The 15,395-nt window shown below is 51.6% G+C and overlaps 1 protein-coding gene across 3 annotated transcripts in view; it reads left to right on the plus strand.

Moving 5' to 3' along the window:
• Window positions 1-15,395, plus strand: part of ABR (ABR activator of RhoGEF and GTPase) — a 173,788-nt gene that overhangs the window by 99,104 nt on the left and 59,289 nt on the right. For all 3 annotated transcript variants that reach the window (XM_006734527.3, XM_081806070.1, XM_006734528.3), the window contains 2 exons: window positions 3,307-3,405; window positions 10,211-10,396. In XM_006734527.3, the coding sequence (XP_006734590.2) occupies window positions 3,307-3,405; window positions 10,211-10,396 (285 nt within the window). The remainder of the gene's footprint in view (window positions 1-3,306; window positions 3,406-10,210; window positions 10,397-15,395) is intronic.

Below are 15,395 nucleotides of genomic sequence, written 5' to 3' on the forward strand. Positions count from 1 at the left end.
GGGGGGTGGGGTGCCATAGGGGCGCACTGGCCCCCAGCATGGAAGGCGAGTTCCCATTGGTCCAGCTGCTGCGACGTGCAGGGAGGCCGCCTCAGGTCTGACCAGGAGGGGCCGGGGCTGCGGCCCTGCTCCAGGCTCGGACCTTGTCCCTTGAAGGGTGTGCTTCCTGCCTGAAGGCCAACAGCTCCAGGCAGCTGGGAGTTTCCACTCTGTGCCTCAGCGGGTAATGACAACACCTTCCAGAGTGTGGGATGGTCGTGAGCTAATCCCTGGAAAGCTCTTAGAACAGCGCCTGGTGCCTGGTACGTGTGAAGCCGTCGATACAGAACTATCGTCCTTCCCTAAAGCTTAGTGTCCACACTGGTTTCCTAATGCTGCCGAAACAAGTGACCACCCATTTCGTGGTTTAAAACACAGATTTATTCTCTTACACACAAGTGTTAAAGGGTCAGCAGGGCTGCATTCCTTCTGGAAGCTCTGGGGCGAGAATCCATTCCCAGGCCTTTTCCAGCTTCTAGAGGCTCCCTGTACTCCTTAGCTCATGGCCCCATCCTGGTCCTGAAAGCTAGCCAGTCTTGCAGTCTTTTTCCCTCCCCCTGCTCCCCTTCTCTGGTCACATTGCTTTTTCTGACTCTGATCCTCTTGCCACCCCTCATAAAGTCCCTTGTGATTAGATTACGTAATCCAGTGTCATCTCTCCATCAAAAAATCCTTAGCTCAATCATACCTGCAAAATCCCTTTTTCCATGTAAGGTGATGTATTGATAGGTTTGGGGCACTGGGATGTGTGACCCTGTTTTTCTATCACAGGGTCAGGTAACATTTCAGACACTTGGGGGGCAGCAGCCTCTGGCTGGCACAGATCCGATACCTGGGCTGCTGATGGAAGGCCAAGGATTCAGGCCCTCACCTGGGGAAGAGTGGGAAAGCTGTGGGAACACTGTGGGTCATGCAGCTGGGGGAAGCCACTCTTCTCTGGACTTCAGAAATTTCTGATAGCTTCATATACTCTCCCAGCCTGTGCTAAATTAAGAAAAGGTATGCATCTGGTGCCCAGGGAGGGTTCTGTGGTTCTACGTAAGCACTGTTGCTTGAAAAAGAAAGTGAGAGCGAGGAAGTCATTAAAGCGGTGGGAGAGCCTGGAATCTGGTATTCAAGGACTAGGATGGAATCCCAGGTCGGCCACTTCCTGGCTTGTGTGACCCTGGGCTCATCCCTTCCCTCTTCCAAGTGCTGTTTGCTTCCATTTGCATACAGGAGAAATACAGTACCCAGCCCAGTGAGGTAAAGGAGGGCTAAAGGCGCGTGAAAAGAACTTACAAGGCTTAGTAAATGTGGGGTGCCCACATGCTAGGGGTATTGTGTGGTGCCGGCCTTCAGGGGTGTGCAGAGGAGTGTGAGGTCATTGCTTCAGAGTCGAGCCCCCCTCCCCCACCCCCTCTGCCGAATCTCCGCCAGTTCACAAGAGAGCTCACGCATCAGGCCGGAGGGTCTGTGCTGCAGAGAAGAGCCAGGGCGGGACAGGCATCTTGGGTAGCAGGAACCAAAGTGCAGAGGCCCCAACACTCCCAGCAGGTTGGGAAGACCCAGAGATCTGCCGGCTGCAGGGGAGGTGGGCAGGGGGAGGTCGGCACAATCGGGAGAAGTGCTAGGAGCCAGCAAAGGTTATTTAAGCCAAGAATAAGCCAGACCCCATATCACAGTGCATCGTTATATGTTTATATTTCCTTGTTTTTTGTTTTTACTGTCTTTCCTCTAGATTATAAACCACATAAGAGTAGGGATTATTGTATGTTTGCTTCCCTGTGTATCTACAGAGTCTGGTGGGCATTTAGTAAATATTTGTTGAACAAATAAATAAATGAATGAATGATCTAATTGAATCCCCAAATAATCAGTTTTTGCAGTGTTGATATTTTTGTTTCTATTTTTTTAATTCCAGTATAGTTAACATAGTGTTCTATTTGTTTCAGGTGTACGATATAGCGATTCAATAATTGTCTACATTACTCAATCATGAAAAGTGTACTATCTTAATCCCCTTCGCCCACTGCACTCCCCCCACCCCCATCTCCCCTCTGGCCACTATCAGTTTGTTCTCTATAGTTAAGTGTCTGGTTTTTTGTTTGTCTCTTTCTCTTTGTTTTGTTTCCTAAATTCCACATACAAGTGAAATCATACGGTATTTGTCTTTCTCCAACTGACTTATTTCAGTTTGCTTTACACCCTCTAGATCCGTGCATGTCGTTGGAAATGGCAAGGTTTTACAGTATTGATATTAAGTTCCTGATAGGCATCAGGTGTAAGGTGGTGTTCTCAGAAGGTTAACCTGGCTCTGGTGTGTGGTGTGAAGGGAGGAGAGAGAGGCAGAGGTCAGTTAGAAGAATCTGGGCTGCAGAGCCAAGGTCCACAGCAGAAGGGAGGGGTGGAACACAGTCCTTGTAAGAGATTAGCAAGGTGGACTTTCAAGGCTAAATGGCGCATGATCGCCATAGAGGAGAAGAAATTCTGGAGTGGGGAGGAGGCCAGTTAGGATATGTGCCTTGCACAATGAGGCAGTTAGGAAATGGTGGGAGGACAGGGGTGAGGCTGAGGACCCCACAGCTAGCACCTTCTGTTGTGGGGTTGAGCCCTCGGGGACAGAAAGATAAAGCCAGAGGTGTAGCCAGAGCCCCCACAAGATGGGGCTCCCATGGCCACTTCATCTCATCCTCTCTATCCCTCTTCTCAGTTTATACTCCTCCAGGAACCTCTTCCAGCCCCTGTTGGGTCCTCCCATGTGACCATGCCCTGCCTCAGTCATGGCTGTGATTTCCCTTCTTTCTTCTCTTTTTTTTTAAGTAGGCTCCACACCCAGCGTGGAGCTCAACTCTGGGATTGAACTCACGACCCCAAGATCAAGATCTGAGCTAAAATCAGGAGTCCACTGCTTAAATGACTGAGCCACCCAGGCGTCCCTCTGATTTCCCTTGTCTATATTCCCCCCTTAAACTGCCCCTACACGTGAGGCCAGGTCCTTTATTATCCTGCCCACTATTACAAGATGGAATAGATGGATGGGTGGACGACAAATAAGGAAATGTGGGAAAAAGAATGTGGGAGAGAAAGCAATATGTTAGCAGCAGAAATATGGGTGATTGTTTTTCCTTTTTTTATTCTGTATTTTCCAAATTATAATAAATATATTTGGCTTCTATTCCCTACAAAAGTGTTAATGAAAGAGGAAGAAAAAGGCAAGAAAACAGGTCACTCGGATGTTAGCCTCCTTTCTCATGAACTGTTGGCTCTTGGTTTGCTTTCCTACAGGTGGAAGCAGGGAAAGGCCTGGAGATGAGGAAGCTGGTTCTCTCGGGGTTCCTGGCCAGCGAAGAGATCTACATTAACCAGCTGGAAGCCTTGCTGCTGGTGAGTATATACTCTCTGGCTTGCTGGTCAGTGTCACGCTCGAAAACTCCATTTGGAGTTGGAGAAGAAGGGGGGCCTGGACCAGTCCTTCCCTGCGGGCAGAATCTGTACTGCTCTGCTGACCGTTTGGCATTGGGCCGGGGTCATTGCCGGAAAGGGGCCAGTGCCTCTCAGCCCCAGCCCTCCATGAGCTGCCCTGGGAAAGGCGGGAGAAGCACAACCAGGTTGGAGATGGCGAACATTCCCATGGCCCATGACCATGCACAGGCTTTTTTGATCAGTGACAGTACTCTGTCCAGGTGGGAGTCCGGGTGGGGGCCCAGCCTCCGCCTCCACACTGTGCTCTGGGCAGTCTCTACCAGTCAATCAAGCTGAGTCCTCTCTGTCATTTCCTGGTCCCAGTCCTTCCTCCTCCCAGGAGTAGTGAGCCGTGGCCATCCCCAGGCCCCGTGGCAGGAAGTGTGAGGTGGAAGGGTTTCTGTGTCGTTTGAGAAACACCATAGCCATGGTGTTTCTGAGGCATTTAAGCATTAGACCAGCCCCAGCCCTTGGGGAAGGTGCCTCAGTTTCCTCCCAAGATGGAGGCATTGTGAGACTCAGACTGGGAGGGAAGTACTATTAATATTAGGCAGAAGTACTACACAGATGTAAGGCGTTTTTGCCTTTGAAGAAAGTGCTCATTAGATGCGGCTAGATCTTATGCAGAGTAAGTAGGGAATGTAAAGTTCTTCCCCCTGGGTGTTTTGCAGCCTGAGACATGGGGAATAAGAAATGTAGATGTAGATGAGTAGAAACTCATCCTCACAAGAATTGTAAAGTACACATTTATGTACTTGCTGTGGTGTGAGATGTTGTCACCCAGAGTCCCAGAGACCTTGGCATTTATTACCCAAGGAATAACTATCTAAATGTGCAGATACTTTGGAGCACCCGGGTGGCTCAGTGGGTTAAGCATCTGACTCTTGATTTCGACTCAGGTCATGAGCTCAGGGTCGTGGGATCGAGCCTCACATCTGCTTGTCCCTTTCCCTCTGCTCCTCCCCCTGCTCACGCTCTCTCTTTATTTCTCTCAAATAAGAAAATAAAAATCTTAAAAAAAAAAAAGAAAGAAAGAAAGAAAGAAAAAGAAAAGAAATGTGCAGATACTTTGTGACAGCCTGAGCTCAGTTTGTGGTAGATGTCACTGGGAGTTTATCGGTAGGCACAGCAATGTTTTTCAAGTGATGGACAGGGTGGCAGATAGGCGAGGACTGCAATCTGGGGCCAGAACTAGGGCAAGACCTGACCTGCCATTAATCATAGACTCATGGCTCTGTTTTTCATACCTGCATCTGAACCCATTGGTAAATTGTGAAATCAACGTAGGTTGAACCGGCATTTTTTTATTAAATGAGAAAGAAAATACCAGTGTGCATCACACATAGTAAGAATAAGTACTATTTCACCTAACTTTGGGTTTGTTGTCTGTATATGTGTATGTATACGTATGTACTGGGCCACGTTCTTTCTCATGGGTACTGTCGTTTTGGAAAACCACTGGCTTTGGGCAAGCCATGAATAACCTCCTTGAGCCTCATCTTCCTCATCTGAAGATGAGACTAATCCCATGACCTTCTCTGTCTTCTTCACGGGGTTGAGAGGATCAGGTGATCCTTTTGGGGACCCAGGCACTCAGATTAGCTGAGGACAAGCAGAGGACCCATCAGACACATGTGAAGGACACCGCAGAAATGGTGAATTTGCCACAGCGAATGGAGGGAGCGTCATTGTCATTACTAAAAGGATGCGCATTTGAGAGGAGTTCCAACAGAGGACCCAAACCGCCTGTCAGAATCCCTGCTTGACCGCTCTCGAGCTCGAGCCCTTCAGCGCGTTCATGAACCCTCGTGGCCCATTTTCTCCATCTGCAAACTGCGGATCCTGATACTAGTACTCTGTTCATGGGGTTGTTGTGGGGACAAAATGAGTTTGTATGTGAAGCTCTTAGAACAGAGACTAAAGCATTAGCTGCTGCTCTTATTTTGACCAGTGCTGGGAGAGACGCAGGTTGGAGCCTATTTCTGTCAACACAGCCTTTCCCCGAAGGAAGGGGAGGCGCGTCCTCGGAGGAGGCCAGCCCCTCATAGATTCCAAGGTGCCTTCTCGTCAGTCATTGGGCCTAATGTGAGTTTCCATGTGTTCGGGCAAAGATAACAGAAGTAGGGCCCAAGACACTGCCTCCCTGCCTCTCCTTCCTAACAGCTCAGGACTCAAAGGCAAAACCTGTGAGGCTGGGGCCACGGTCCTGAGGCCACCCAGGACACCTCCCTCTGCTCCCCCCGCCCCCAGCCTGTTCATTGCGGGCCCCTGATTGGTTCTTCCTTGAACAGAGGCAGGAGGAGGGAGGGGAGAGGCCAGCTGGGAGGCCTGGTCTGCGCTGGCGCTGTTGGGCCCCAGGAAGAGGGGGCAGGACCCTCCACAGCCACAGCCTCAGATAATGAACCTCAGAGATAAGGAATCAAGCCTCCCCACCCCCCTCCTTGAGCTGGGAGCCCTCCCCTCACAGCCGCCTGGTTGCTAGAGCCCTTTGCTCTTTGGGGGGTGATCTGACCAAGGGGCCCTGGGGAAGAAAATCTCTCCCCTCCGTGGCCCACTCCCAGATCTCCTACTCATTCCCCCCCCTCCCCGGCTCTGCTCCTACCATGTTTGTGTTAGACTGTTCTCACTTAACACTTCCTGATATGCAGATGGCTGGGTGTGTGTGGTGTGTGTACCCAAGACTGTGCACGCACAGGCACAGCTGGGACCCACACAAGAGCCTCTGTTCCTGCCCCCTGGGTTGTTGGCTGGGGCAAGGTTTGGTAATATGGAGACCTCCGGGTTCCTGGTTGGCTCAGATTACAAACAGAGTGGGCCGAAGTGGGGCGTGGAGGAAGGGAGACAAACCAAATGCGTGTCATTCTGCATCTCACCTACCACGGGGAATGTGGGAAGTGAGCTCAGGGGCTGCCTCTGGCCGTTGCTACAGGACTTCCCATCGCTGGGCCCCACTGGCCCTCCTTTCTCAGCCTGTCATTCTGGCAGTTTGCTTTGGGGTTCTCAGGTTCCTTATCGCTAAAATAGGTTAATGATGCTTCCCTCCCTGGGTTCCGGGAGGAGGAGTAACTGAGGTGATACGTTAGCAGCCTCCAGGCCTTCTGGGATAGGAGGTGGAGGAAGTGGGCTGATTTCTTTCCCATTTCGAAAGCAGGTTGCTGGGGGACAGAGCCGACAGATGGCTCTGTGAAGTCCCACTATGAGTCAGAACCCACCTGGCCCTTCTTCCTGAGAAGCCCTTTGTGGGAAATGGAGAGCCAGGCTCGACTCCCAGGTCACGCAGTGATCCTCTTTTTTTTTTTTTTTTAAGAATCCATTTCTCCCCTGATGAAATGGAGAGCCAGGGGCTAGCCTTGCTTTCTGCAGCAGGATTCTGGGAGGAGGTAGAAGTATGCTAGCCCTTGGGCTGAAGAACAGTGTTGGATCCGAGCTCAGTGTTGAGTTGCTTTTGCCTTATAGCCATCCGGCCCTGAGGCCTGGATTCAGGGCTTCACCAGATAAAAGTAACTGCCTTCAAGGGTCTCTGGCCAGCTGGGGCTCACACACACCCCCCACTTTCCCTTACCCCCAAGCGAAATCAGGGCTGAGACCAAAGGTCCCCAACCTTGTCCAGAGAACCCTCTGACGGCCCGAGTGCAGGCCCCATCCACGTGACCCGCTGCTGGTGAGCACCCATTTCTTCCTTTTTTGTAGACAGAGTGGGAAGTTGAGGAGGAAGCAGAGCAATTGGGTCTTGTCTTCACCTAGGTGGCCGATGAGTGCTTACCCAACAGCCTCTGAGAAGTCCTGACCCTTCATCTTCCCAGGGCTATTCCCGCCCTAGGTACTTTATTCCCCTCTGCATGGGGATTGCACCCAGGCAGGAGCAAGGAGGAGAGGTTCTGGGACCCTGTGCTGACTTGTTCCTCTGCTGGCTCCGGGGCCGGGGTGGTAGGGGGGGAGGAAAAAAGGATAAACTAGGACAGCGATCTTGAGGAACAGCTCCGTATCCTTCACAGAATGTTGGGAGCCCTGAAGTTGAGTGGGGCCACCCACCTGGGGTTGGGAGAACAGTGTGCCCTTCCTCTGGCTCCTGGTTCCTTCTGTTTCCTGGCCTGGTGTGCTTACTCACACCCCACCCTCCACCTGCTCAGACCTTCCCAACCTTCGAGGCCCTGTTCCTGTCACTTCCTCTCTGAAGCCCCCTGAGCTGTACCAGCACAACCTTGGGACCACTTGGTTGGTATTTACAGCCCAAGATGGGTAATGCCCTATCTGGCTTTGTGCACTACATTGTTTCATTTGCGTTGGTCCAGTTTACCCAAATGGATCATAATGTTCTCCAGAGCAAGGATCATGAGTCAGAAAAATAATCTCCTGAAAAGAGAATTGGCCCCCCATCACTCCCCTGCCTAAATCCCTTCAGGGAAAGCTGGGTCATTACAAGGGCTTAAAAGCGACATTCCTTCCCCCTGCCTGGTCTGGCCCCTGCCTGGTCCTCCAGCCCTGCCTTGGCCCCGCTCCTCCCCCTTGCCCCTTGCCCCTTGCCCACTGCACCTGGGCTCCCTGGCTTTCTCCAGCTCCTCTCTCTCACCAAGCCCATGCCCACCTTGGGACCGGCGTTGAGGAATACTGTCCTCTGAGCCCCTGGGCTTCCATTTCACAGTAAATGTTCCCTTCTGGGAGAAGCTGTTCTTCCCCACCCTGGCTCAGGAGGTCTCCTTCTTATTATTTTCATTGCACTTAGGTGGAAATAATGTGTTTGACAGTTTCCTTGTGTTTTGTCTGTCTCGCCTACTGGATGGGAGGCTCCACAGGGCAGGGACTGGACGTGTGTGGTGAATCACTGAATACCTGGTCTGGCCTCACATTAGGCACTTGGTACATTATTTGTGGGGCGAATAATAATAATGGTAGCAGCTAACATGATTGGCTGCCTTCTGGGTCCCAGGCACATACTTGATATTTTATATAAGTATGGCTTTTGATCTTCCCATCAGTGTTCTTGAGAAGGTAATATTATCCCAGTTTTACAAATGAGGCTGCGGAGGCCCAGATGCTAAGTGACATGCCCACAGCTATTAAGTGGCAGAGCTGAGACTCAAACCCACACCTCTTGGCCTGCACCAAGGAAAACCTCATCCTACTGCCCTAGCAAAGCCTGGACGTTAGGGTTAGTTGTTCCAGCACTAAGAGGGTCAGAAGGAGCGCTCTGCTTTTCCCTGCCTTTATCCTCGCTTCTGGACTGTATAGAGCTGGGAGGACACAGGAGCTGGAAGTCAGAGTATCATCTGGGTATTTGGGTAGATGGACTTCCTCTTACGGACAGACGAGGCCCTGCCACCAGCAGAGAGGAGAGCAGGAAGCGTGGCTGGAAGTTGGCTGCTGTGGTGGCTTGAGCTGCTGGTCCTCTCTCAGACTGAGCCAGGGATAACTCTGGCCTCTGTTAATGTCACTGTTCCATCCAGTCCAGCACCGAGTCACCCATTATCGGCTAGAATGCTTCTCTGGCTGGAACCAATCCCATGAGGTAATGAGGGTCAGCTCTAGTGAGTCCACACCTGCCCCCATGACTTCTCCTGGCTGTTCCTGGGTTTCCAGAGTGACTCAGACTAAGTCAAAGGCCTCTCTCCACACAGCCGTTCAGCTAGAGGAAGAACATTAACCACGTCTGACTCAGGCTTCTCTCTTCTGCGTAAATGTGCCTGCCCGTCCCACACTTTCTCTAAGTGGCAGGTGTCCAGACCCTGTCCACTGAAGGGCCTCTGGAGGGCAGTCTAGGCATCTTCGGGGGGCTTTGGGGCTGAGGGAAGGCCAGTCAAGGAAGAGTTCCTCATCTTTTGACATCAGGATGTTTTTTTGCTTCAACTATGAATTTTAATAGCTTTTTTCCCCCTGATTATAAAATTAAGATTTACTCATTTTAGGTGATTCAGAAAATACAGAAAATCACACTGAAGAAAATGCACCCAGGTCCCATTCTCCTACAGTCTCCTACAGTCCTGTTGGGCATTAAGAGGACAACTGCAGCTCCCCGCCAGCGTTAGGGAGTGGTCCTGAGTTACTGCTTGTCACTGCATCCACTCCACCTGCAGCCCCTGGAGCATCTTGGTGGAGATAAGCTCAGTGAGAAAGAGCACTGTGATTGACTAGTAATGTCTGCTGTGGGTGCAGGATGTAGGACGGTGGCATCTGTGCCGCCTGCTCGCTCTCCCTATACTGGGATGGGAACTTGAAATGTCATTGTAGCTGAGATTGGTCTTGAGTTTCTTTGAGGCTCTACCACCAAATCCTAGAATCATGTTCTGTTTCTTGGAAGGAAATAGCTTAGGGCTCGAGTTCCCAGTCAACCCTCCCTTCCACGGACGTGTGACAAGAGAGCTTGTAACTAAGGACATGAGGCCACGATGGAAGAAAGGCATGGATCCTCTTAAACCAATAAGCGGACCCAGTACAGGCTGGGGGCCGGGGACCCCTTGGGCGACACGGGCGTGGGGGCAATGTGTCCTGGCATTAACCCATGGGCCTGGGAGGGCTGCCGGACCAGGCCCTGGCTGTCAGGGTCCCCCTCCTTGCAGTAGGGCATGGCTCGTTGGAGCCTATGACAGCAGCAACTCGATGCAAACCACACTTCAGGTGCCCTGCCCTCCGTGGCCTTGTCTGGGCACCACTCCAGCCGCGGGAAGGGCGAATCAGTGGCCCATCTGGTTTCTTGCCCCTCACCTTCTCTTTTCTCCTTCCTGGCTCCCAGCCCATGAAACCCCTGAAGGCCACAGCCACCACCTCCCAGCCCGTGCTCACCATCCAACAGATCGAGACCATCTTCTACAAGATCCAGGACATCTACGAGATCCACAAGGAGTTCTATGACAACCTCTGCCCCAAGGTGCAGCAGTGGGACAGCCAGGTCACCATGGGCCACCTCTTCCAGAAGCTGGTGAGTCTTCCGTCGACGGACGGGCCTTATCCGGTGCCTCTGTGGAGCTGCTGGTGTTGGGAGACGTCCAGGCATCCCCAGCCTTCTTGGCCTCCTTGAAGGCCTGGGTCATTTCTGAGTCCTGGGGGAAAGCCTGGGCCTCTGCTCTGTGGGGCCCTGGACCTAGCTCTGAGACTGTCTCTGGCTGTGTCCCCTGGAGGACCCCCTAGGTCAGACCCATGGCGCCCCCAACTCCACTCTTCCCTGATCTTTCCCTGCCCATAACTTCTGCCAGCCCAGGAGGCAGCAAGGAGACTGCCGGTCCGTGGTCTTTGTTCTCTGGGTGTGGACGGTGGTGGGCAGGGAGCAGCCCCTCTCCTTTAGCTCCTCTGCAGTGGTGGGACTGGTTGAATGGACAGGCCTGTACTTTCCTTACACTGGAGAAAACTCTTGCTTGGATACTCACTCCTAGGCCCTCAAGCTCACAGCATGTTCAGAACTGAACTTATTGTCTCGGAAGTTCTTTGCTCTTCTTCCTGCCTCTGTGTCTGTGGGTGCTGCCACCGTCCCAACCCCCGTCCATCCATGACTCCCTTGGACTAGTCCTTGGCACCTCCCCTGCCCCACCCCCTTCCCCATCCCCACTTCCAGAGGATGCTCACTGCTGCCTACCTCTCCCCGCCGCCTCTGGTGCCCTCACCTCAGGAGTGGCTCCTACCTCCAGGCCCTCATCCCCATCAGCCCCCGACCTCTACGTAGCAGCAGAAGAGAGTTATCCGAACCCTTGACCAGACCTTGCTTGTCCCCTACTTAAATCCCTTCAGTGGCTCCCCCTTGCCTGTTGGATAAATGCCAGGAATGGCTTATGAGACCTTTTGCATGCTGGCCTCTGTCCAGGCCTCTGGCTGCCTCTAGCTACTGCTTCCCCTGTCCTTGTGCTTCCTGACCCTGAACTTTCTATTCTCAGTTCATGGAGCAGACACTCTTGACCTCTCTGTTCTTGCAGCTCTGGCTGCCTGAAATGTCCTTCCCCAACTGCTTCCAGTTTAGAAGTGACTTCCTTGGAGAAGCCTTCCCCCAACCTTCAAATGCAGCCCCTATGCTTATCCCCTCAGTGAACCCAGTAACCTCCTGTGTCCCTAAAACCATAAGCTCTGGGAGAACAGACTGTATTTTCTTCATCAGTAGACCCCAGAACCAGCCCCGCAGTCAATACATGAACGAACGAACGAATGAACGAACGCACCATGACCTTGACCACTGTGACTAGGGAGAAATTGGAAGGCATTGAGGGGGACATCACAGGGCCTGAGGTCTGTGTCCCAAGAGGCCAGCAGTGTTGTAGGGACAAATATAGCTTCTAGAGCCACAGCTGACTTTGGGGTTTTTGTTTGTTTGTTTTTTAAGATTTATTTATTTATTTGAGAGAGAGAGAGATTGATGGAGCGCACACACGGAGGTGGGGAGGGGCAGAGGGAGAGGGAGAGAGACTCCCAAGTAGACTCTGCGCCGAGTGCGGAGCCCGATGTGGGGCTTAAAGCGGGGCTTCCATCTCACAACCCTGAGATCATGACCTGAGCCAAAAGCAAGAGTCAGACACTTAACCGACTGCGCCATCCAGGCGCCCCGGCCACAGCTGACTGAATCCTGGCTCTGCCACAGATTAAACCTGTGACTTTGGGCACAACCTCTCTGTGACTCAGCTTCCTCATCTGTAAAAAAAGAGGATAATAATAGTAGTTACCTCATTGAACTGTTGTGAGGACTATGTGAGTTAATACCTGAAAAGTGCTTGGAATCGGGCCCAGAACAGAGTAAATTAGTAAATACTCAGTAGTCAGCCATTAGCATTACTGTTATTTCCATCACTACTGCCACGATCGTCGTCGTTGTTGCTGTGGTTAGCGAGAGGCACCCCGGAAGGTGGTATTGCAGGGGAACCCCACGCTCCTGGGTCCAGCAGCCCCGGAGTACCTGCCCCAGTTCAGGGACCGTGCATACCCAGTCATCACTCCCGGCCTGGTCCCAGGAGCCTGAGCTGATCAGCCCTCGGGAGGGCATAAGAGAGCAAACCAGAGGCGGGGGTGGGGCGCATAGGCCAGAACACAGTGGATTTTTCCACTGGCTGTCCAGTTTATCTTGGTCACTCGGACCCTGCTGTCACCAGGGTCCCCCATTCAGCTCCGCAGGCCCCGGGTCTTGAATTTGCTACCTCCCTTCCCTCCCCCCAGCAGCGTGAACTGCTACCCGCAGCCCCTGGAACTGCAGGCCTAGGAGGGCCGGGGAGGAGCCTAGGCGGTCCAGGCATCTGGAGGTAGTTTATTTTCAGCTGGTCTCCATTACTGAGGGAAGGGAATTAGCATCTCTGCTATTTGTTTTATGAGATCACCCCAGTGCCAGGCTGCTGTTTTCCAAGCAACCTCCACTTGGCAGTTAATGGCCGTGGCAGGCCGGGCCTCAGGCTCTACAGACGGGGCTACGCCGCGGACATGGCAGCGCCTGGGATGGTCAGTGACCCTGTGCACGGGCCTTCTGCAGAGGTGGCTCCTGCGCTGACTCCCCTCCTGCTACCCCCTTGGGCCGTGGGATGGGAGATAGTGTTCCAACCTGGGCAGCCAGCCCTTATGTTCTTATGCGAAAGGGGAACAAGGAGAGCACATCCCCGGAAGAAGAAAAGCAATGATTTTTACTTTGGTTTAGGAAGCAACTGTCTAGCACCTCCCCTGTAGCTTGGGACACCGGGCGGCCAGTACTCCCCCTGGAAAAGCAATTGAATTCATCCCTTCCTGCACTTCCCCCCAGATTTTTCGTCTTTGCCAAGTCTGGCCCGTCTGGGGCTGAGATCTGCACAGCTCTGGCCTTGGCTTTTCTGCAAGCATCCCAGTTCTCATTTTCCTCTCTGGCCTTCCTGGCCCCCCACCTGCCACCTTCCTGCCTGCCATCTTCCACCTGCCCCACCTCTTTGGGATCTGGAGGAGCACAAGGATTCTGCAAAAAGCAGAGTGGTCCAGGGTGGGTCTCACGGGCAGCCTGCTTTCCCCAGCACTGTGGTGGAATCCCCGGAGGAAGCCCAATAGCAGCTGAACCTCCTTTGCTGCTTCATTGCAAAATATTTAAACCAGAAATTCTAGAGAATACATGTAGCAAACAACTGTGCCCTCCTCTCCCGGAATTAAGGGTTGTTAAGTTCTGAAGATAGAAAGACTTTTTAATCAAGAAAACAAAGCATTATAGATGAAGTCTCTCTCTCCCTTCCCTGTGCCCTTCTGCTTAGCCCAGAAGCAGCTACTGGAATGAATTTGGTGTATTGCCTTCTTGGGCTGCAGTTTGTATTTTTATTATGTATCTGTATCTTTTTATGGCATTACATGTACTTTTTAAATGTATGTATTTTATGTATTTTGCAATTCGATCAACATTTGCTTAGGAACTGGTCGGTGTTACTACCCATAGATCTCGTTCATTCATTTAACTGTGTGAGTATGAATTCCCCTCTTTGTGAGCATCTGTTACCAGTCTTTCCACAGGAGGAAGAGTGAAGCAGCGAATTCCCTTGCTCACATCTCCTTGGGTACATACATATGCAAGTTTCTCTAGAGAGGTGCTTCCAGCAGAACTATAATGCAAGCCACATATATAATTTTAAATTTTCTAGTAGCCTTATCCTTAAAAGTAAAAATAAGTACATGAAATTAATTTTAGAAATGTATTTTTATTTTTTATTTTATTTTATTTTTTTTATTTTATTTTATTATTTTTTAGAGAGAGAGAGTGCAAGAGGGGGTAGGGTTAGAGGGAGAAGCAGACTCCCCGCCGAGCAGGGAGCCCGATGTGGGACTCGATCCCGGGACTCCAGGATCATGACCTGAGCCGAAGGCAGTCGCTTAACCAACTGAGCCACCCAGGCGCCCTAGAAATGTATTTTTAAAAAATGTGTATTTAGCCCAAGAGATCCAAAATGCTGTCATTTCAACACATAATCAATATTTAAAAATTAATAAGATAATTTACATTCTCTTTTACATACTAAGCCCTTGAAATCCAGTGTGTATTTATACTTAGAGCACAGCTCGGGGTGCCTGGGTGGCTGAGTCGGTTAAGCGTCCGACTTTTGATTTCGGCTCAGGTCATGATTTTGGGGTTGTGAGATTGAGCCCTGTGTCCGGCTCCGAGCTGGGCGTGGAGCCTGCTTAAGAGTCTCTCTTTCCCTTTCCCTCTCCCTCTGCCCCATCTCCCTCTCTAAAGCGCGCGCGTGCACACACACACACACACACACCCCACCCCCACCCCCCCCATCACAATTTGGACTAGCCACATTTCAGGTGCTCACCTGCCACAGGTAGTGATTGACTCCTGAACGGGACCCCAGAGCTCTGGGGTTTGTATGTAGAAGTGGATTTGCTAAGGAGTAGGCCAAGCTGTGCATATTTTCGGCTTTATCAGTTATTGACAAATTACTGTCCAAATAACAGGCCTCACATCCCCGTAAGCGGTCTATAAAAGCTCTAATTTCCCCTGCATTCTTGCCAACCCTTGATATCATTAGACTTTTAAATTTTGGCCAGATTGATGGGGATGAAATAGTATCTCACTGTGCTTTTAATTCACATTTCCACCCTTTACTCTCTCAAGAGGAAATGCATATGCAAAGCACAGGAAGACTTTCCATAAATATTTGAGGAATTAAATTTGGGTTAGGTTCAGAGCGACATGCAAATGTGTACTGAGGCAGGTAGGGTCTCTGGCTCCTTAAGAGGCTGAGGATGAGGGGACAGGAACTGAGAGAGGCCAAGGGAAGTGGGGACTGCACCTCTTTTTTAAGTAATCTGTACACCCAGTGTGGGGCTCGAACCCACAACCCCGAGATCGAGAGTCGCATGCTCCACTGCCTGAGCCAGCCAGGTGCCCCCGGGACTGCACCTTTAAATGCTGTGCCTTACACTCAGCACGGGGAGTGGGGTACTGAGCAGGCCACGTGTGCCCTCCCTGCTCCAGCTAATTCCAGGATGTGAAAGACGTG

This window comes from Leptonychotes weddellii, chromosome 15 (genome assembly GCF_054177405.1).
Source record: "Leptonychotes weddellii isolate Sample4059 chromosome 15, ASM5417740v2, whole genome shotgun sequence".
Taxonomy (NCBI): domain Eukaryota; kingdom Metazoa; phylum Chordata; class Mammalia; order Carnivora; family Phocidae; genus Leptonychotes; species Leptonychotes weddellii.